At 47.4% G+C, this 21,586-nt stretch overlaps 1 protein-coding gene across 2 annotated transcripts in view; it reads right to left on the reverse strand.

The window, feature by feature from the left end:
* Positions 1-10,958: 10,958 nt before the first annotated feature.
* The window catches only part of NSMCE2 (NSE2 (MMS21) homolog, SMC5-SMC6 complex SUMO ligase), a 222,341-nt gene continuing 211,713 nt past the window's right edge, over positions 10,959-21,586 (reverse strand). For both annotated transcript variants that reach the window (XM_060277624.1, XM_060277623.1), the window contains exons 6-7: positions 19,540-19,646; positions 10,959-11,406 (exon numbers count right to left, since the gene is read on the reverse strand). In XM_060277624.1, coding sequence (XP_060133607.1) covers positions 11,292-11,406; positions 19,540-19,646 — 222 coding nt within the window. In that variant the 3' untranslated portion in view covers positions 10,959-11,291. The remainder of the gene's footprint in view (positions 11,407-19,539; positions 19,647-21,586) is intronic.

Genomic DNA, 21,586 nt, shown 5'->3' on the forward strand with positions numbered 1-21,586 from the left:
GACCTCACCTGGAGTACTGTGTCCAGTTCTGGGCACCACAGTTCAAGAAGGATACTGACAAGGTGGAACGTGTCCAGAAGAGGGCAACCAAAATGGTCAAAGGCCTGGAAACGATGCCTTATGAGGAACGGCTTAGGGAGCTGGGTAGGTTTAGGCTGGAGTAGAGAAGGTTAAGGGGTGATATGATAGCCATGTTCAAATATATGAAAGGATGTCATATGGAGGAGGGAGAAAGATTGTTTTCTGCTGCTCCAGAGAAGCGGACAAGGAGCAATGGATTCAAACTTCAAGAAAGAAGATTCCACCTAAACATTAGGAAGAACTTCCTGACAGTAAGAGCTGTTCGGCAGTGGAATTTGCTACCAAGGAGTGTGGTGGAGGTCTCCTTCTTTGGAGGTCTTTAAGCAGAGGCTTGACAGGCATATGTCAAGAATGCTTTGATGGCGTTTCCTGCTTGGCAGGGGGTTGGACTGGATGGCCCTTGTGGTCTCTTCCAACTCTATGATTCTATGTTGGTCGTCTGTGCCACCAGCCAGGTCTTCCCTAAGGAAGGACGATGTAGACTTCGTCAACCTTGCTTTCCTCTTCTGACCCATCATTTCTGACCCTTCTTCTGACTTGCCTCTTAACTCCCAACTGCAATGTGAAACCATTTTCTTGCAATATACACCTCTAACTCTGTCTCAAAACACACACATTTAAAAATTGATTGGTGCCAGATTCAGGACAGACCAAAGGATGCCTTGCGTCTAGAAGAGCTCTTCTTTTTGAAGGAAGCGCTAGAGCTCAGTGGGGCACAGCACTTGCTTTATACGTAAGGGTCTCAGGTTCCATTTTAGCACCCCCCAGGTAAGGCTGGGAATGCCTCTGAAACCCTGGACAGCCATCCGTGCAAACAACACTGAGCTAGTGTCAGGAGCGAGTTGGCAGTCAATCACACTGCTCAAAGTTGGAGTTAAAGCTTCATTCGCAAGAACACAATCTGCAGCGTGTCAGGTCTAACGAGCACAGCAGCCCATCTCCGGCAGGTCTTGCCCCATGGATCAGTTGCTGAGACTTAAAGTCCCCGCTTCCCTATAGCCGTCTAAGTCCCCTCCTCTTGAGGGTTTCCCCCATTGCGTCTGTTTGAAGCTAACATCTCCACCCTCTTCTGGTTCTGCAAGACCTGGGAGGAGGGGAGTTTGTCACAGCAGCAGGAGGAGGAGACACCTGTGACACTTCACCAGCCTGACTTACCTCTGCCTCTTGGGCTCCCTTCTCTCCTGCTTCAGCTTCTGGACCTCTCTCTGCCATAGACTCTCCCAGTGCACTAAGCCCTGTTACCTCTTCAGCTTCCGACACCTCCTCCTCCCAGTCTTCTCCCTCTGACCACTCATTGTCATCCCACCCAAAATCCCTGGGCTCTGAGCCGCCTTCCCTTGGGGGCTGGTTCCTGTCTGTTGTGGGGGAGGAAGGGAAAAGGAGATTGTTAGCCGCTTTGAGACTCCATAGGGTAGTAATAAAGCGGGATATCAAATCCAAACTCCTCTTCTTCCCACCATTCCTCTGCATCCACAACACTCCGTAACAGCCCAGATGGATAAAGGGTCTGACTCTGTATAAGGCAAGCTGTGTTCCTATGTTTCCTAAGTTGTTCAGGACCTCTCCTTCCCAGTTGATGCTTAACAACTTAAGGCACCCAAAACAGTTGAAAGTCATCTTCTAGCACAGGGGGTCAGCAAACCTTTTCAGCAGGGGGCCGGTACACTGCCCCTCAGACCTTGTGGGGGGGGGGCTGGACTATATTTTGGAGAGAGAAAATGAATGAATTCCTATGTCCCATAAGTAACCCAGAGGTTATATACCATATAGGTAGCTTGCGCGAAGTCCATTGCACTGTTACTCCAGGCTAGAAATCGGATCGGTAGGAGCACTTGAGATGTGGTCTGAAGGGAAAGAGAAATAAAAAATACCAGCCGCCAGGAAAACCAGGGTACGAGGGTAACTAACCCATTAACCAGAGGCCTAGGAAAAGGTGAGAAAGTGGTGATGGAGAGTAGAATGGTCCTGACCTAACAACCAGAGGCCTTGGAAAAAGTGAGAAAGTGGTGCAACCTCAAGTTATGGACATGATACTAGGGAGAGGGGCCTTACAGACAGGGGTTGATGATTCTCACGTGAGAAGCCAGATCAATAAATAAGCGGGTATAAAATACACTTCCGTGTTGAAGAGAAATATTTCAGGTAATGTCTGAATGTAAGATAAAGAAGGGTAGTGATTAATGGATATCCATGAGGTTATACATATATGCACAATATATAATAAACGTTCTAGAATCAGATAAATAGGATAATATTGGGGTCCCCAAACTAAGGCCCGGGGGGGCCGGATGCGGCCCAATCGCCTTCTAAATCCGGCCCACGGACGGTCCAGGAATCAGCATGTTTTTTACATGAGCAGAATGTGTCCTTTTATTTAAAATGCATCTCTGGGTTATTTGTGGGGCATAGGAATTCGTTCACCCCCCAAAAAAAATATAGTCCGGCCCCCCCACAAGGTCTGCGGGACAGTGGACTGGCCCCCTGCTGAAAAAGTTTGATGACCCCTGATATAAATGTAGAGGGTCCAAGTTTGTTTAAATGTGGCATTCTCCCAAACCACTTGCCCAGTCGCGGTCTAATTTGGCCACGTCACATGGGTATCAAATTTGGCCACGTCACATGGGTATAGGCGAGTGTTTTCCATGCACATAGATTGGCCACATGTCACACCTGTGCCACGAAAACCAGGTAAAACCCACTGGTTTGGAACCCTGAACTCAGAGGGCCGGGGAAGCTGGGAAATAGAAGGCAGAAGAGGTTGCAACATAGCACCCTCTAGTGGCGGCTACCCTGGTACTACAGCTGGAAAACCTTGGCCCTCTGGCTACACTGGTACTGCAGCTACTAGGCCGAATGGAGGCTCGCCTTAACAGACTAGTCCGAATGGAGGTGGGAACTCACCTGGGTGTGGGTTGGGGGCAGGAGGGGATGGGATAGGTCATGGATCGGGACAGGGTGGGGGGAATCACAGGGATGAGCCACAGCAACGCGTGGCCTGGCCACCTAGTTTTAAATAAAAGGACACATTCTACTCATGTAAAAACATGCTGATTCCCGGACCATCCGCCGGCCAAATTTAGAAGGCGATTGGGCCGGATCCAGCCCCCGGGCCTTAGTTTGCCTAACCATGTTCTAGCACAATAAAAGGAGGGGCAGTAGAAAACCCAGCATCTGATGTGAGCAAGCAACCACAAATATGGGGACAGACTCACATGTAATGTCCTGATGACATGCCTTGTGCATGGGTGGAGAGGAGAATAATATGAGAGTTTTCTCCTAATAACGTGAGATTTTCCCCTGGGTTCCAGCCATATGCTTTACCGAAAAAAATCCAGTTCCTCCCCACACCTTTTCTTCCTCTCCTATTCTTTCGGGGCTGTCACGGCCCCTTCGTTTCACAAACTTCGCTGGAAGTGGGTGGAAGTTACTACGGAACGAAACAACTGGCGAGCAAGGAGCGTTTTTTGTGTCAGCTGCTGGCAGGCTTGTTGAGGGTGACAACTTGTCTCACTGCTTGGGTGGTAGCGAAGAAGCCTGACAAAAGAATACTACTGCAATGACTCAGCGTGGGAAGAATGCTAAGAAGACCTGTGGCGGGGGAGATAACTGATTCAACAGCACCACTGGAGAGACAGGCCAATGCTTTGCAGAAAGGGCTGCTTGGTTGTTATTTTTCTACTCGACATTGTTTTGGCATTTAGAAAAAGGAAAAAAAACCAGGCTGAACTTGAGCCAGAATTCATCTGGCTCAGGCCTCAGAACCTGCCCAGAGCGGCTGGGGCAACTCAGCCAGATGGCCAGGGTATAAATAATAATAATAATAGTTATTATTATTATTAATAATAGTTATTAATAATAATAGTATTATTATTATTAGTTATTATTATTATTATTATTATTAATAATAATAATAATAACAGGGGAAGGAAAGTAGATGTGAGGAGGGTGTGGGGTCGGGTGACAATGTTTCTATTTTGCTTAATAAGTGGGGGGGGGTTTGTCAGCGTTGCTTGTGTAGGTTCTCTGCTGTTCACTTGTGTTCCTTTGATGTTGAGAGATGTTGGGGTTGGCCTAGGATATGGTTGTTCCTTTGTGGTTGTCTTTGTTTTGTGCGTTCTCTATCACGCAGGTGTGCCCCGACTGCGGGATTAGACCATGGTGATAAAACACGGTTGCACATTTCTCCCGAGTTCCTTAAAGAATGCCTGGAAGCGAAACCCACACAGAAAAATCGCACCCCTACTTGCTGTGTGTACAGAACTCGCACGACACTATGGCTAGTGTTGTAGTGAAGAGGGAACACGGGGAGAGCACAGCTCTTGGACTTTTTCTTTCCAGAACAGAGGTGATGGAGAGCAAGCATAACAGAGATATCTTCCTTGTGATAACGAGGATTTTGCGTTTTACTATAGTTCGTACCAGGGACCCAGGTGGCGCTGTGGGTTAATAACCACAGAGTCTAGGGCTTGCTGATCAGAAGGTCAGCGGATAGAATCCCTGCAATGGGGTGAGCTCCCGTTGCTTGGTCCCAGCTCCTGCCCACCTAGCAGTTCGAAAGCATGTCAAGTGCAAGCAGATAAATAGGGACCACTCCGGCGGGAAGGTAAACGGCGTTTCCGTGCGCTGCTCTGGTTCGCCAGAAGCAGCTTTGTCATGCTGACCACATGACCTGGAAGCTGTCTGCGGACAAACGCCGGCTCCCTCGGCCTATAGAGCGAGATGAGCGCCGCAACCCCAGAGTCGGACACGATTGGACCTGATGGTCAGGGGCCCCTTTACCTTTTATAGTTCGTACCAGATCAGAATGGAGGAAGCCCTATTCTACGACCTGTTGTACTAGGAGAACTTTCCTGCATACAACACAGAGCACCTACCAATGATTTACAGCGCCTCTCTTTCCGAGTCATCCTAGTGCATCCCTGGGTGGCATCAGCCATGCCTTATTACTCGCCAGTAGGAATTACGTGATTGCAACACTGGGTGGTAGCTTCGTTTGCAAGATTCACATTGACGTGTGTCGATTTCAGGGAACAGACACATCTGGGACTTGGGTCCACCTCTCTGCCACTACCACCAATACAGATCAAAGGCAGATGGAACTAACCACAGGGCAAGATACCAAACAATATACTGTATACAGTGCTTTCTCCCCCAGCTGGAACACACCAGAACTCAGTTCTGGCACCTCTCAGCTGGGTGCCATTGCCTTTCCAAGAGAACGAGGGAGGCGTTCATGGCGAGTTCCAGCACCTCTTTTTCTAGAAAAATAGCATTGCATCTATATATATGTCCTAAATAGCAAAAGGGTGTGGCCCTTAGCAGCTTTAATTTCGAAGCATTTTGGTGCTTGAGTGAACCTGGAAGGCCTTAACACCACACGGGAAACCGAAAAGAGCTTTGTTAACAGAATCCATTCCACCAGTACAACTTCCATGCAAGTCAAGCACATGCTTACTTAGGAAAATGAGGTGGAGTCACACCACAAAGCCCCCTGTCCTTGAATTCTCTTTCTCCCTAAATGTTCAATGCAACAATAATGGATGAATCCAGTGATAGGAAGTAGCCGTGATCCCTTGTGGGCGTATGACTGCTCCCATGCTTAACAGAGGGAGACACCTCTGTTCTTCAAGCTTCAGGGCATCATTAGCCCCAGCGAAAGAGACAGGGGTTTGTGCCAGCAGAGCAAAGGACCTCTGCCAACATCTTATGAACACTCATCTCCTGACTTCGCTCCTTTCCAATCTACGCAGCATGAAAGCATCCTTTGTTGTTGTTGTTATGGGATATTTGCAAATCAGAGAGCCGTGCTTTGAAACTCCATTCAATATCCCTCCCCCCTCCCCATCCTTCACATGCCCCAGAAGTTGATTACACAAGTGAAAACACTTGAGTCAGTGCCTTTTCATTTCCCTTTTTCCCCCTTTGGCCTGGAAAATAGCCTTCATATTTGTCTTATTTGTCTTTCGTTGCCCAAAGGTCTCCAAGCAATTTACAACACATTTAAAATATAAATACATTATACCATAAAAACAGAAAGAAACCACCCCACGTAACAGCCGCAGGAAAATTCGGCGGCACACTAGTTAACAAAAGAGCATCGCCTTAGCCCAGCCTTTTCAAAATCGGGTTGCCAAATGTTGGACAACTTCCATCACCCTTAGCTAGCAGGACAAGCGGTCAGGGATGATGGAAGTTGTAGTCCAACAGCATCTGGAGACCGAAAGCTGAGAAACGTTGCCTTAGCCTATCAAAATCCGGTGGGGGGGGGATGTACATCTTTAGGTAAAGGACCCAGGTAATGTGGACCCAGGTGGTGCTGTGGTTAAACCACTGAGCCTAGGGCTTGCTGATCAGAAGGTCGGCGGTTCGAATCCCTGTGACGGGAAGCTATACGCCGGCTCCCTCGGCCAATAATGCGAGATGAGCGCGTAACCCCAGTCGGTCACGACTGGACCTAATGGTCAGGGGTCCCTTTACCTTTACCTTTACCGGGTCACCTGACCATTAGGTCCAGTCGCGGGCGACTCTGGGGTTGCAGCGCTCATCTTGCTTTATTGGCCGAGGGAGCCGCCGTACAGCTTCTGGGTCATGTGGCCAGCATGACTAAGCCGCTTCTGGCGAACCAGAGCAGCACACGGAAACACCGTTTACCTTCTTGCTATTTATCTACTTGCACCTTGACATGCTTTTGAACTGCTAGGTGGGCAGGAGCAGGGACCGAGCAACAGGAGCTCACCTCATCGTGGGGATTCGAACCGCCAACCTTCTGATCGGCAAGCCCTAGGTTCTGTGGTTTAGACCACAGCGCCACCCGCATAAAAAAAAGATATCAATGAAGGCACCAGGCAGACTTCATTGGGGAGAGCGTTCCATAGACTGGGAGCCACAACTAAAAAGGCCCTCTCCTTTTACTTGATTGTTATCTGTATTATTATTTTTTGCAGGTTCAAATTGCCAAAACAGAAATGATTGCCCTCTAACTAAGCTTGTGGGCTGAAGGTAGACTATAAGGCAGCTTTGAAAACGCAAATGACTTGCCATCAGGAAAGATGCTTCTGCATCCAGTTGAAAGAGAACAGGCAGAGTGCCTGCAGTTAAGGATATAAAATTCATTACCGATGGCATGGCTTTCATTTCCTCTTTTATTTGGTAAGTTTGACCTTTTCAAAGCTGCCATTGCGCAGTTCGAAGTTACAACCAGCCCTTCTTGCTTATTCTTATCAGGAATAATTTGGCGGCATGTGAGTCTTCCAATGACCCTTTCAGATGCCTCGGAATGGCGCCCATTTCAGGACTGCTCCCGTACTGTTTTTATTCAGTATTTATACAACACCATGTTGTGCTGTATGTGCATGTAGATTGCAACCAGTAATAGCCATATTTGGAGGAGGCCCATTGAAAACAATGAACATTAACTTAGGCCCATTTATTTCAATGGGTCTCCTCCAAGGACAAAGTTTCTGGTATCATTGTGCATTCATGATTTGTGCTCATGATGTTATTGGGGTGGTTATACACAATCCTGCTTTTCCAGTTTGTGCCTGCAAATGTTTTAGGGTGGACATAGTGCTTCCCCACCCCCAAATGGTGTATGTCTTGTATCTTAAGAATGTAACACAAAAGAGAAATCTGCTGGATGAGGCCAGTGAATCGTCTAGTCCAGCATCACAGTGGCCAACCAAATGGCCATGGGGAGCTTGCAAGCTGGACATGAATACAACAGCATGCTGCTCACCTGCAGATTCCAGCAGCAGTGAAGGTACCACAAAGCCATGAATTTGTCCATAAGAACACAACTTCCTGCTGGATCATAGAATTGCAGAGCTGGAAGGGACGCTGAGGACCATCTAGTTCAACCCCTTGCAATGCAGGGATATGCAGCTGTCCTATATGGGGATCGAACCTGCAACATTGGCGTTATCAGCACCATGCTCTAACCAACTGAGCTATCCAGGCTGATATCCTGCAACTTTAAATACCATAAATACCGCAGGGTTAATTTTTTGGGGGAGGGGGGCGGTCCTGTTTTTGCTGCGCTACATCACAAGAGTGCTTCTGCAGCTGGCAATAATGCGGAAACATTGGGAACAACTAATAAATCGGGTTGAAGAAGAGTTTGGATTTGATATCCCGCTTTATCACTACCCGAAGGAGTCTCAAAGTGGCTAACATTCTCCTTTCCCTTCCTCCCCCACAACAAACACTCTGTGAGGTGAGTGTGGCTGAGAGTGTGTGACTAGCCCAAGGTCACCCAGCAGCTGCATGTGGAGGAGCGGAGACACGAACCCGGTTCCCCAGATTACGAGTCTACCGCTCTTAACCACTACACTACACTGGCTCTCCTCTTCAGCTCCTCTCTTCAGCTTGCTGAAGTGTGGAGGGTCCACTATTAACATCCTATTGGCGTGTTAACGATATGTTGAAGACTACATCCACATATTGAGAATGACAGTAGAGGGTGAGGCAACAGAGGGAAGGAATTTAATGACAAGTGTCACAAGGAGAGGTGTTAGCACTGTTAGGTCCTCTGCAGCAGTAGCACCTAAGAGTCGTGTGGCACCTTATTCCAGCATAAGCTTTCTCAGAGGTAAGAGAGAGAGACACAGAAGGGATGAATGTAAGCAAACACTGACATGGATATGGTCCAAAGGTTTAGTGTTCCTACCGACACCTTGACCCCTAGGACCATCCCAGCCTATCTAACCAGCTTCTTACACAAAGGGAAGATGCTCGGCCAGTGCAGCATGGACCAGACACTCCAAAGGAACACCTGGACACAGGAAACGGCTCCATACTATTGGTTTGCCTAGCCCAGTGCTGCCTGCTGACTGGCATCTGTTTCCTAACGTTTCACGCAGAATTATGGCTCTGCGGAGAGAGAAAAACAACAACAATGGAACGTCTAAAGCCAAAACGTGTGTGTGTAGACTGCAAGGCAAGAAAACATTTGTTTCCCGGTTCCTTGGCTTGGAATCAGAGGGAAAAGCGTATGGACAAATGCCAACCAAAGCAGCTTCTTCCATTGAAAATAAAACTTGGGGAAATGTCAGCTTGTCGAGCAAATCTGCTCGGCTTCATAAACCAAGAGCCCACCTGTCTTGCACGGTGTTCCACCAGGTGCCTGGCAGCCCCTCTGTTATTGCAGTTTCAAGGCATAGCCCTGCCGCAATGCCAGCATGGTTGGTGGGCAGCGTGGCTTGGTTTGGCGTGCCAGCAATTGCAGGAGAGCAGAGCATGTCTTTAAGCCAGAGGCAGGTCTCTCCTGCCTGAGCGCTCTTTGCCTCCTGTTTACAAGGGTCTTGCCCTCTGGGTTTCATGGCTCCATCAGGTGTTGCTTAATCCGAGCGAGGGATGAAGGAAAGGTAAAAACAACATAAAGTATGTGGCAACAGTTTCCACCCGCTGTGCGGGGCGATTGATGCAATGGCCCATGTGCTCTTCCCCGTGAAATGCTGCGCTTCAAATTATTGCCAGCATTCTTCCAGCAGCCCTCCCCACTCCTGGAATCGTCACGCTCTGGAGAAGCTGAAAGAGTGACGTGCTTGCAATGAGGATTTTTCTAAGAGGTGTTGCTTGAATGACCACTGCAAGAACTATTGCCTCCAGCAGCTGCCACACCAGTTGGCTGTATCAGATGAGATGGCGTGGCCCCCTCCTTTGGCTCACCCAGACCAAATAGTCACAGGACTCATTCCTGCCCAGAACTGCCCCAGTCAGTGGTCATTCTACCTGGCCTTGATGTACCTTTGTAACACAACAGCCTTATTTACAGGTGTCTCCCCATAATATGGGTGTTGCGTATCGAAAATTGTGTTTAAGTGGGGAGCACCCTCTATAACATCAGCATTTTTCCTGCTTTCCAGTGCTCTCTCCAATTCAGACCAAAATATCCGGAGCTGAAGCTCTGGGGCCGGCTGGCGGATGAACTGGAAAGCGGCTGCTGCTATGCTACCCCACACACCAGCTGTTAGGCGGGGAAGCTGAGCAACCTAAGCAAAGCTGTGCCTCGGGTTTCTTCAGGGCTTCCTCTGCCCTCACTGAGGTCCTCTTTGGACTCCAGGGAGCCACAAGGACTCTCCAGCTCTCTCCCGCCATTTCCTGGTTTGAATCTATTTATTTCCTGGCACCGCACACAGTGGCGTAGCGTGAGTTGCTAGCCATGGGGTGGGGGTGGGGAGGGAGGAAAATGGATGGAGTACGCATGCGCATTCAACTGCCTAATAGTGTCCATGTCCCCCAGGAGATCGCAGCCTCAGAGATAAGAAAACAAGAGTTGTTCCATTGTCTGAAGAGGTCACTTCCTAGGTCATGTGGAGAAGCTGTTTTCAACGGAGCTGTATTGAGGCAGCACCGGGTGTTGAAATGTTGCGCCCCTAACAATTCTGCACCCGGGGCAATGCCACACCACTGGTTACACATATATACAGTTGCACATGAGCCAATTCTAATTTCCCCATATTTGTTGTTGTTGTTTAGTCGTTTAGTCGTGTCTGACTCTTCGTGACCCCATGGACCAGAGCACGCCAGGCACTCCTGTCTTGCACTGCCTCCCGCAGTTTGGTCAAACTCATTTTCGTAGCTTCGAGAACACTGTCCAACCATCTCGTCCTCTGTCGTCCCCTTCTCCTAGTGCCCTCAATCTTTCCCAACATCAGGGAAATCCCCATATTTACATCCCCCAATCCCCATATTTACACCCTGCCTTTCTTCCCTCACAGAGCCCAAGTCTGATTCCCAGGTGGTTGCCCATCCAGGCTCTGTTCAGACTCAGGCCGGCTTAGCTTCGGCAAGGAGTTGGCCTCGCATGCCTTCAGACCAGACCAGATTACAGCAGCGTCAGCCAAGCGTAGGCCTTTCCTTAAAAAAGATTTACGGGGTGCTTTGCAACGTGAACTCTTTTACTTAGCAGACTCTGGCAATGAGAAATGACATTTTTATTTACAGAACGCAAGACGTCAACTGCCGGGTGACGTTTTTAAAAAGGAGTTTAAAAAAACAGGTCGGGTGGCAGCGTTTTATGCCTGGCACTCTCCAAGGAGCAAGGGAAATGCTTTCGGCGACAGGTCAGACCTTCAACTTTGCCTGCAATTGGAATACTTGAAATAACAACCAGTTACACAACCACCTGGCAATCAGCAACTTATCTCAGGCGACCTCTTCTAACATCGCATTTTCTTTGTCGTAACAGCCAGCAGAGTGCCAGCTGACTTCTACTGTGTTGACCGGCTCTGTTTACTCTGACTGTCGATTGCTCTCTTAACAGCTTCATCCGGCACCAGGTCTGATCTCCTGACGGTGAGGTTACTGCAGCCAACCTTGGGGCAGCTGTAAAAAGAGAGGGAGAGAAAGTGACCCCAGTAAAATCAGCAGAACGGAATTTTTCACTTTGGTTTACCTTCAGGTCTAGCAGTGGTTTCCACTGGCTACCTACAAGGAATGGGAAAATCGAATATAGAAAGAGGAAGAAGCCCTTTTCTATCCACATTCCCACAGCATTCACCCCAATAGCAAAACACCATTTTCACAATCATAAATACTCTGAAACTGACATGCTACCTCTATGTAGCAGATCCAGTGAACTGAATTATGGGTCAGGATTACTGGAATGTTTCAATGTCTACAATCAAAACAAAAGAGAAGAACGATCTGATAACGACGAATAAAAAGCTGTTTTTATCATGGCAGCTGTGAGGGGCAAGGGATATCGCGAAGCCCCTCCCCTCCTGAGTTCCAGCCCAGCCCCGAGCGAGGCTGAAAAGAGGGAAAGCTCCAGCTCAAGTGGGGAAACAGGAAGTGGTGTCCAAGGCTCTGGCAGGGTAGAAGAGCCATCGTCCCAGGTGGGACAGGAAGGGGGAAGGAAGGGGGGCAGACCAGTCCCCCCAACTCCGGAACTGCGCAGAAAGCGTCGGGGGAAGAGGATGGGTCTCCCCAAGTTGTTATGCTGGCGCAAGACGCGCCAAAAGCCACTTGGAGGTTCTGATTCAAGCTGAACAGATGTGTCTTTGTAAATAGCACTGCCATCAGCACTGTAAATATTCAGCACCAATAAAAGATAAAATGCAGAGCTGTGTAGAGTCGTTACTCTGAAGTAGCCTACTCCGGCCACCGTGACAGCAGCCTTCTGTTTTGCCTAGTTTTCCTGCTCTGTTGTGCTGACTTTTTGTAGTGCGATTTGAAAACGTGTTAAAATGTTGCGTTTCCTAGGTTCTGTTAGGACTCTTCTTTTTCTGAGATCAGCCAGATCAGCAAGGTGCAATGCGATGTTGATCTCCTTCCTTGCTGGGTAGCAGTACTCTGTTTTGGGGAGACACATGATGAGGAATGCAATTATCCTGAGCAGGTGGGAATAGATGCCCCTGGGGATGTTGAACGCGCTGAGATATATGAACATTTCTGCTTGTAGATCAGTCTTAAGTGGAACACAATTTGTCCGTGGTAGTAATAATAGGTAATAGCATTGCAGACTGTAATCTCTGCATATTGTTTTATGCCTTCAAAGGACTTTACAAACGGCAACTTCTATATTCTCACCCTGCTGATGAGTCTGAAGAGACGGGGCGGCGGGGACAGATAAGAGAAGCAGTTTGCCTTGGGCCACACTGAGAAACTGCAGCGAAGCAAATGTCATGGGAAATAATCAATTCTCGCCAAAACCTCAAACTCTGGCACTCGACACCAACAGTATCTGTTTCTTCGGTGCATGCAAACACCACTCAATCATGGAATTTGGTGCAATGCACAGAATTTCCTTCCCCTTGGTATTCTTCAGCAGTTGCTTTTAAGAAAAAGAAACCCAAATTTTGAAGCAGAATTATGCAAAGTTAACAGGGTGCTCTCTACTTGTGGGCTCAAATGTGAACAAGAGTATTCGTTTTATAAATATGCAAAAGGCTCAGAACAACTATATTGAAACTAGAGGGGAAACGGATTTTGCAAAATAGACATTGTGGAAGGGGGTAAGTGAGAGTTGTGGGGGTTTACTTCGACACAGGAGCGAGGCTTTCCTTTTGTGGAAAACACAAAGAAAACTACCAGACCCATCATGCCTAACCTGAAATGATGCTCAGAGTGTCATTTGGGATTTGGGTGCCTCGTGAAGACATTCTTATCCCAACAGGCCTTCCCAGAAGGCAATTCCTGGCCGAGTCACTTTTTTAAATAACAGCATAAAGGTACTTCAAATAAGTATGTACAGTGGTACCTTGACTTCCGAATGCCTCGACTTCTGAAGGTTTCGACTTACGAAGTCGACAAACCCGGAAGTCTTTTCGCCACACACGTGTTCTGCGCCTGCGCAGATGCGGTGCGGGCGGTCTGCGCAAAATCGCGCTTCGCACATGCGCAAAATGGACGCTTCGACATCCGAAGGTTTCGACTTACGAAGAGCGCCGCGGAACGGATCGCCTTCGTCAGTCGAGGCACCACTGTATATGAATATCAATGTACTGCATCGTGGTTTTTATTTTTGCTTTGAGGTTCTTCGTGAATATAAACTGATAAAGAAATAATAATAATAATAATAATAATAATAATAATAATAATAATAATAAAATTGCAAAGGAGAAGCTGTATGGGGTCTTTCACAAGAACGTAAGGAAAGCCTGCAAGGTCAGGTCAATGGCACATCTAGTCCAATAACCTCTTCCCACAGTGGCTGGTCAGATAATCATGCGAAGACCACAGAGAAGCATCTGAGCTCAAGAGGACTCCTCCCGACAGTGGCCAGCTATCTTCTGTCTGTCCTGAATCTCCCAACCACAGACCCTGCAAGTGTCCCTATTTCCCAGGGACATCCCTGATTTAGAGACGCCGTCCCCGTTTCTGATTTGACCCCCTGAATGTCCCTCTTTTCCTTAGGACGTCGCCATTTTCATTGGAGAATTGTTTAGAAGACGTCTCAGGGCAGCCCTGTATAGGGAAGGTTTTTAAAAAATGCTTATTTCTGTTTTTATATATGTTGGAAACTGCCCAGAGTGGCTGGGGCAACCCAGTCAGGTGGGCGGGTAATAATAATAATAATAATGGAATAGCACGTCCCTATTTCCCCTGGAGAAAAGTTGGAAATTATGCACCCATCAATCCGACTAACCAGGGAAGAAAGGAAATTGAAGTTCTGTGAGGGAAATAGGCCTTTCTTAACAACTCTCACTAGCCTTAACAAACAACGCTTCCCAGGAATTCTTTCTGGGAAGCCAGAAAGTGTTTGAAGTGGTTCAAGAGCGCTTTAATTGGATGGTGCGAACGTGGCCTTCAGGGTTTTTATTGGGGGGGGGCTGCGAGTGTACAGTTCACACATGAACCTCAGGAGTTGGACACCCCCCCCCTGTGTCTTATGATGGCCACCCATACAAAAAGTTGTTCAATATGTACTGGAAACTGTTGTCAAAGACTCTACAACGCACAACAATTTGATAACCATTGTTATAATTGTTATTGTGTGTGTGTCGCAACCCAAATGGTTTGAGGCCCCCAAACTCTACTGACCGGGGAGCCCCAATCCAAAGCCTTTTTTATTTTTGAGGTCCTACTCATCACCCAGTGGACTCATTCTGCCTGGGAGGAAGGCACCTTGCCTCAGACTCAGCATTTGGAGTGGGGAGTCAGCACTCATTACTTCTGCGCTGTGTCTCCTCGCTAGTTGCCTTTGCCTTGGGCAAACCGCACAGTCTCACCGTTTGGGGTTTGTTTCTCCCAGTCTACAAAGTGGTTAGGGTAATTATTATCTATTTGGCACATGTTTTTGCCAGGATTAATTAATTCTGGTGAAGCGCCTAGGAAGCCTCAAGTCAAAAAGCAAATCTGCGCGACACAGGAATGCCGATGTTATTATTCGAGCACAGAGATTATTCTCAGCCATTCGGAGGAGGAAGAACCTAGGGTAGGGTGGGGTCATTTAAGGAAGGAGGGAGGGATTTGTGGAGGTGGGAGTTTAAGGTGGCTTAAAATGTAAAAGTACAATATACGGTAGTTGCAATTTTTTAAAAAAAGACAAGCACCCTAAATAAAAAATAAAAAAGCCAGATAAAATTTAATAAATTCAGGCAGCCCCAAATCAAAACAACTCAAATGCTGGTAAAGAAATTCCAGAGGCACGGGGGCTACCACTGAGAAGGTCTCCTCCCTTGTGCTTGCCATCCTGGTTGCTTTCAGAAACAAGTGCGTGAGGAGGGCCTCCATTGATGGACTTAATAGGCAGGATGTGTGGCAACTAATGGAAGAGATGTTCCTTCCGATATCTTGCTCCTCATCAGGGCTTCATACACAGAAGTGAGCATCTTACCCTGTTTCTCATATTTTAAGACATACCCATAAAATAAGCCATAGCAGGATTTTTAAGCATTCAAGGAATATAAGCCATACCCCGAAAATAAGACATAGTGATAGGCGCAGCGGCAATGCCGGCCACGGCAGGAGGAGGAGGAAAAAAATAAGACATCCCTTGAAAATAAGCCATAGTGTGTTTTTTTGAGGAAAAAATAAATATAAGACATGTCTTATAATATGAGAAACACGGTATATTGAACTCAGCCAACCGGCAGCCTAGGGGGTTACTTTTAGGAGTGCTATGGCATGATGACGTCCAGCTCCACCACCCAGAAACCTGATGGTTGTGCTTTGTGCGAGATGCAGCCTCTGAACCGTCTCCAAGGGCGGTTGGAGAACACTGCCTTAGTCCCACCACAACGTCTCAAACCGATCCACACCACGCAACAGGATGAGGTGGTAGAATTTTGGAGTGATAAAACAGAGCAGGTAAGAGATAGTGACTTTGATCCTGAGATCCGTGAGACGAAAAATGCTCAGGGGTGAGGAAAACCCAGTCCCCCACCTCCAATCCTTAAAAAATCCTCTCTGGAGGACCAGGAGGTTCTCTGCGTCTAGTGGGGTTGGGATGGGGTGTGGCGCTACTGGGGGGAGGTAAAGGTAAAGGGGCCCCTGACCATCAGGTCGTCGTGTCCAACTCTGAGGTTGCGGTGCTCATCTCGCTCTATAGGCCAAGGGAGCCAGCGTTTGTCCGCAGACAGCTTCTGGGTCATGTGGCCAGCATGACAAAGCTGCTTCTGGCGAACCAGAGCAGCGCACGGAAACGCCGTTTACCTTTCCGCCGGAGCGGTCCCTATTTATCTACTTGCACTTTGATGTGCTTTCGAACTGCTAGGTGGGCAGGAGCTGGGACCGAGCAACGGGAGCTCACCCCGTTGCAGGGATTCGAACCGCCAACCTTCTGATCAGCAAGCCCTAGACTCTGTGGTTTAACCCACAGCGCCACCTGGGTCCCTACTGGGGGGAGGTAGGGACGCCCAAAATTGAGCAGAGGTACCTTGCTTTGAGTGAAATGCAGGTAGCAGAAAATCCCTTTCTGTGAACATCCTTGGATCACAGGATCTAAGCCACCATTTTTCAACCCCCTGCACGATGAATTTTTGCATAACAAAGTACGTTGGGCTACAACATTTCTGCCTGATGTGCCAGCTTTCCGCTTGCAAGGGAGCTTTTGGGTTTAGTTTGTTCTACCCAAGGGAACACTCGAAATGTATGAAGACTACATGTAATAGATGTGCCTGGCCAGAAATTGTGTTTGAAGAGGGTTGTGGTGGAACTACTTAAGAAGTTGCCAAAAGAAGAGCTTGGACATTTCCGCCCGTTCCAGAAAACAAGTCAAAACACAGCATCCCGTAACTGTGCAAGTGCAGATGTTACATTTGCAGCCTCACTTTAATATTGAACTAGGTGTTAATTATACCTTGAGATATAAATTACACTTTGCATCACCTGCCACAGGGGTGATGGGACAATATTCTGCTCAACTACTCCCTTCCTTTAACCCATTTACACGGGAGCAAGGCTCATCAATGTGACTTACTTCTCAGAAGGCACCTGTAGGACTGCCCTGTTAGTTAGTTACTTTCAAGCTGAGGGCACCCAAAACTTGGGATTTTAAAATGCAGTCAGATCAAGGAAATGATGGCGGCTGCACGCCCCTGCGGCTGATCCTCTTGTTTTGTTTTGTTTTCCTCATGCTGATACTCCAAATCAGGGGTAGGCAACCTAAGGCCCGTGGGCCGGATGCGGTCCAATCACCTTCTCAATCCGGCCCACGGACGGTCCAGGAATCAGTGTGTTTTTACATGAGTAGAATGCGTTCTTTTATTTAAAATGCATCTCTGGGCTATTTGTGGGGCATAGGAATTGGTTCATTTCCCCTCCAATATATATATATATATATATATATATATATATATATATATATATATACAGTGGTGCCTCGCTTAACGAATGCCCTGCTTAACGAAATTTCCGCTTAACGAAAGGATTTTTCGAGCGGAGGTTGCCTCGCTAGACGAATGCGTTTTACGAAAAATTTGTCTAGCGATTCGCGGTTTCCCATAGGAATGCATTGAAATTCAATTAATGCGTTCCTGTGGGGGAAAAAATTTCAAAAAATTTTCAATGCATTCCTATGGCATTTGCTAGACGAATTTTTCGCTATAAGAAAAGACCCGTGGAACGAATTAATTTCGACTAGCGAGGCACCACTGTAGTCCGGCCCACCACATGGTGTGAGGGATGGTGGACCGGCCCACGGCTGAAAAAGGTTGCTGACCCCTGCTCCAAATGATCCCCCTACTTCCTCCTGGCACTTCCAGAACATTGTCATGTGCTGCAGAAACGCTGGCTTTCTCTATGATACACATTTCATAGAATCATAGAATTGGAAGAGACCACAAGGGCCATCCAGTCCAACCCCCTGCCAAGCAGGAAACACCATCAAAGCATTCCTGACAGATGGCTGTCAAACTTCTGCTTAAAGACCTCCAAAGAAGGAGACTCCACCAAACTCCTTGGCAGCAAATTCCACTACCAAACAGCTCTTTCTGTCAGGAAGTTCTTCCTAATGTTTAGGTGGAATCTTCTTTCTTGTAGTTTGAATCCATTGCTCCGTGTCGGCTTCTCTGGAGCAGCAGAAAACAACCTTTCTCCCTCCTCTATATGACATCCTTTTATATATTTGAACATGGCTATCATATCACCCCTTAACCTTCTCTTCTCCAGGCTAAACATACCCAGCTCCCTAAGCCGTTCCTCATAAGGCATTGTTTCCAGGCCTTTGCCCATTTTGGTTGCCCTCTTTGTCTGCTATGCATCATCTAGAAAATTTATGGATGTGGCCTCGACTCTCCGGCCCACACGGTACACCTCTCTAGGAATAGTTTAATGAAGAGCAGACTAAAATGGCACTCAGGAGACTCTGGTTCCCCAGGCAGCAAAGCAGGGCTTTTTTTACCTGGAGCGCACTGGAGCTGTGCTCCAGCACCCCTCAGGTGGGCAGCAGCACCTGACTAGCAAAGTCCCGCTATGCTTCACCTGACAAGGAGACCGTCCCCGAAGCGAATATCTTCTACAGGCTCTGAAGAGGGTCTCCTCGCGTGGGAAAGCTGCCCTGTCCCTCCTCCCTCTTGTACGCACCAGCCGGAGAGACAGGGCGGCTAACACACAAATGGGACAAGACGGCATTATGAGTGGACGCATGAAACCGACATGGAAAAAGAAGCACCCGCCCACCCCAACACAAGCCCAAAATTTCTGGACGCAGCATGCAATGTGAACTGATGTGAATGAGCATAATTTGCAGCAGCTCTGAAGCCACCTCCATTCTCCTGATTGCAAATGGTTTTTAGAAATGTTTCAGTATTGCGTTTTGATATTGTTCCAACCCACCCTGGAAGTGAGGAAGGGTTGGCAAAATCCAAGAGGCAACAACAGCGGCCCCAATTTTCACAGAAAGCACTGCTCTGATTGTGTGCATTGCCTCCAAGTGTAAGAGAAAAGTACACTGCGGTTTTTTGTGTGTATTCTGTTGGAAGCCACAAAAAATAAATACTACTTACTACTACAACAACTAGTACAGTGGTACCTCGGTTTATGAACACAACTGGTTCCGGAAGTCTGTTCATAAACTGAAGCGTTCATAAACTGAAGCGAACTTTTCCATTGAAAGTAATGGAAAGTGGATTAATCCGTTCCAGATTACTTAAACTGAAGCGTTCATAAACTGAAGCGAACTTTCCCATTGAAAGTAATGGAAAGTGGATTAATCCGTTCCAGACAGGTCCGCAGAGTACTTAAACTGAAGCGTTCATAAACTGAAGCATGGGTGTAATTGGTTCCGGAAGTCTGTTCATAAACTGAAGCGTTCATAAACCGAAGCGAACTTTCCCATTGAAAGTAATGGAAAATGAATTAATCCGTTCCAGATGGGTCCACGGTGTTCATAAACCGAAAATTCATAAACCGAGGTGTTCATAAACCGAGGTTCCACTGTAATTCTAGTGATAACTTTGCTCTGACTTTTTCTCTCGGGGTGAAGAAGCAACCTCCTTATTTATTAAAAGAACCTACATTTTTTTTTCTTTAAGCTTAGCAAAATCCCCTTCCCCTTCGGTCACGGTTGCTTACCAGGCATTCCTGTCACGCTGTTCCTTGTGTCGGATCAGGTCCAGGATAGCCTCTTCTTCGTAGAAGTGCCCACAGACTTTATTCTTGACAGGGTTTTTCATTTCTACCTGCAATAATTAATCCACCTGCGCTTAACAAAGATCTTGATGTGGTTAGCCATGTTCTTAATTGAACTCCATAGCACTCCATTACCATGGAAGATACCTGCTGAGTACCATTTAATAGTCTTGTCCTATTTTTTAATTCATTTATTTCTTTTGAAGCATCTCAAAGGAACTTCACTACACACACACACACACACACCATCTCAAGCCCTATAAAGATACCCACTAGGATCGAAAGCTTCACTTGGAAAGCTTGCTGGAAGAGGGGAAAAACAAGAGTAAAAGGAAAAATAGCCAACATAGCTTAAAAAATAAAAATAGCAAAAATAAGAGTAAATTCATTATCCAAGAGTCAATCTTTATGTAAGGTAAAAAAAAAAAAGGGGGGGGGAGAAACTCCTGGACAGTTAAGTCCAGTCAAAGGTGACTATGGGGTGCAGCACTCATCTCGCTTGCCAGCTAAGCTGATGTTTGTCTACAGACAGCTTTCTGGGTCATGTGGCCAGCATGACTAAACCGCTTCTGGAACAATGGGACAGCATGACAGAAACCAGAGTGCACAGAAAACACCGTTTACCTTCCTGCCGCAGCAGTACCTATTTATCTACTTGCACTGGTGTTCTTTTGAACTGCTAGGTTGGCAGAAGCTGGGACAGAGCAACAGGAGCTCACCCCGCCCTGTGGATGCAAACCGCCAACCTTCCGATCGGCAATCCCAAGAGGCTCAGTGGTTTAGACCACAATGCCAGCCATGTCCCTCAATCTTTATGTAGACAGAATGGTACCATCCATGCACAGGAGGGAGGTGTTAATAGGCTTAAGGAAAGCCCAAGAGTTGGAGAAGTACAAAAAAGCTCCCTTTAGGAAGGGGGCGGGGCGGAACAAGAAGTGGATGGGGAGATAAAAACAAAACAGCTCAACGAGGACTGAGCATGCTCAGTGGGTATAGGACTCCGAGGGTCTATTGCAGGCATAGGCAAACTTGGCCCTCCAGATGTTTTGGGACTACAATTCCCATCATCCCTGACCACTGGCCCTGTTAGCTAGGGATGATGGGAGCTGTAGTCCCAAAACACCTGGAGGGCCGAGTTTGCCTATGCCTGGTCTATTGCTCTCTCTGGGTGTCTATTGCAGTGTGTGTTTGTGTGTGTGTCTATTGTACTGTGTTTGTGTGTGTTTAATGAAGTACACTGGTGCCTCGCTTAACGAATGCCCTGCTTAACGAAATTTCCGCTTAACGAAAGGATTTTTCGAGCGGAGGTTGCCTCGCTAGACGAATTCGGTTTTTTGAAAAATTCGTCTAGCGAATCGCGGTTTCCCATAGGAATGCATTGAAATTCAATTAATGCGTTCCTATGGGCAAAAAAAAAAAAATTCAATGCATTTCTATGGGATTCGCTAGACAAATTTTTCGTTATAAGAAAAGACCCGTGGAACGAATTAAATTCGTCTAGCGAGGCACCACTGTACCTCCCTCCTGACCTTGGTGTTGCTGCAGATGGCACGAGTCAGGGTGGTGACATTCAGGTTGCATGAGCGCCCTAGCAAGAGTGCTAGATTGGCTCCACCAATGTGTCCACAAAGACCCAGGTTCAGGTGAGCATCAGTGATGCTGGCATAGGGAGGGGAGTCCTGTGGTTCTGCCCTAATGCCTTCTGCTGCTATGGATAATTATCCATAGCCGTTACTCTCAGAAGCTTAAGGCCAGGCAGATGAATAGAACAGGAGGAAGATAGAGACTGCAGAGTCAAAGTCAACAGCAGAAGACAAGGAGGGGCAGATGAGAGAAGGAAAAAGGAGAAAAGGGCGAAGTAGCATTAACACATTTACATTCTAATCAATCTAATCTAGTTACTTCCCTCTAGGGCAGGGCTTCCCAAACTAGGGTCTCCAGCTATTCTTGGACTACAGCTCCCATCGTCCCAACTAGCAGGGGTCAGGGA

This window comes from Zootoca vivipara, chromosome 8 (genome assembly GCF_963506605.1).
Source record: "Zootoca vivipara chromosome 8, rZooViv1.1, whole genome shotgun sequence".
In the NCBI taxonomy this organism is placed as follows: Eukaryota; Metazoa; Chordata; class Lepidosauria; order Squamata; family Lacertidae; genus Zootoca; species Zootoca vivipara.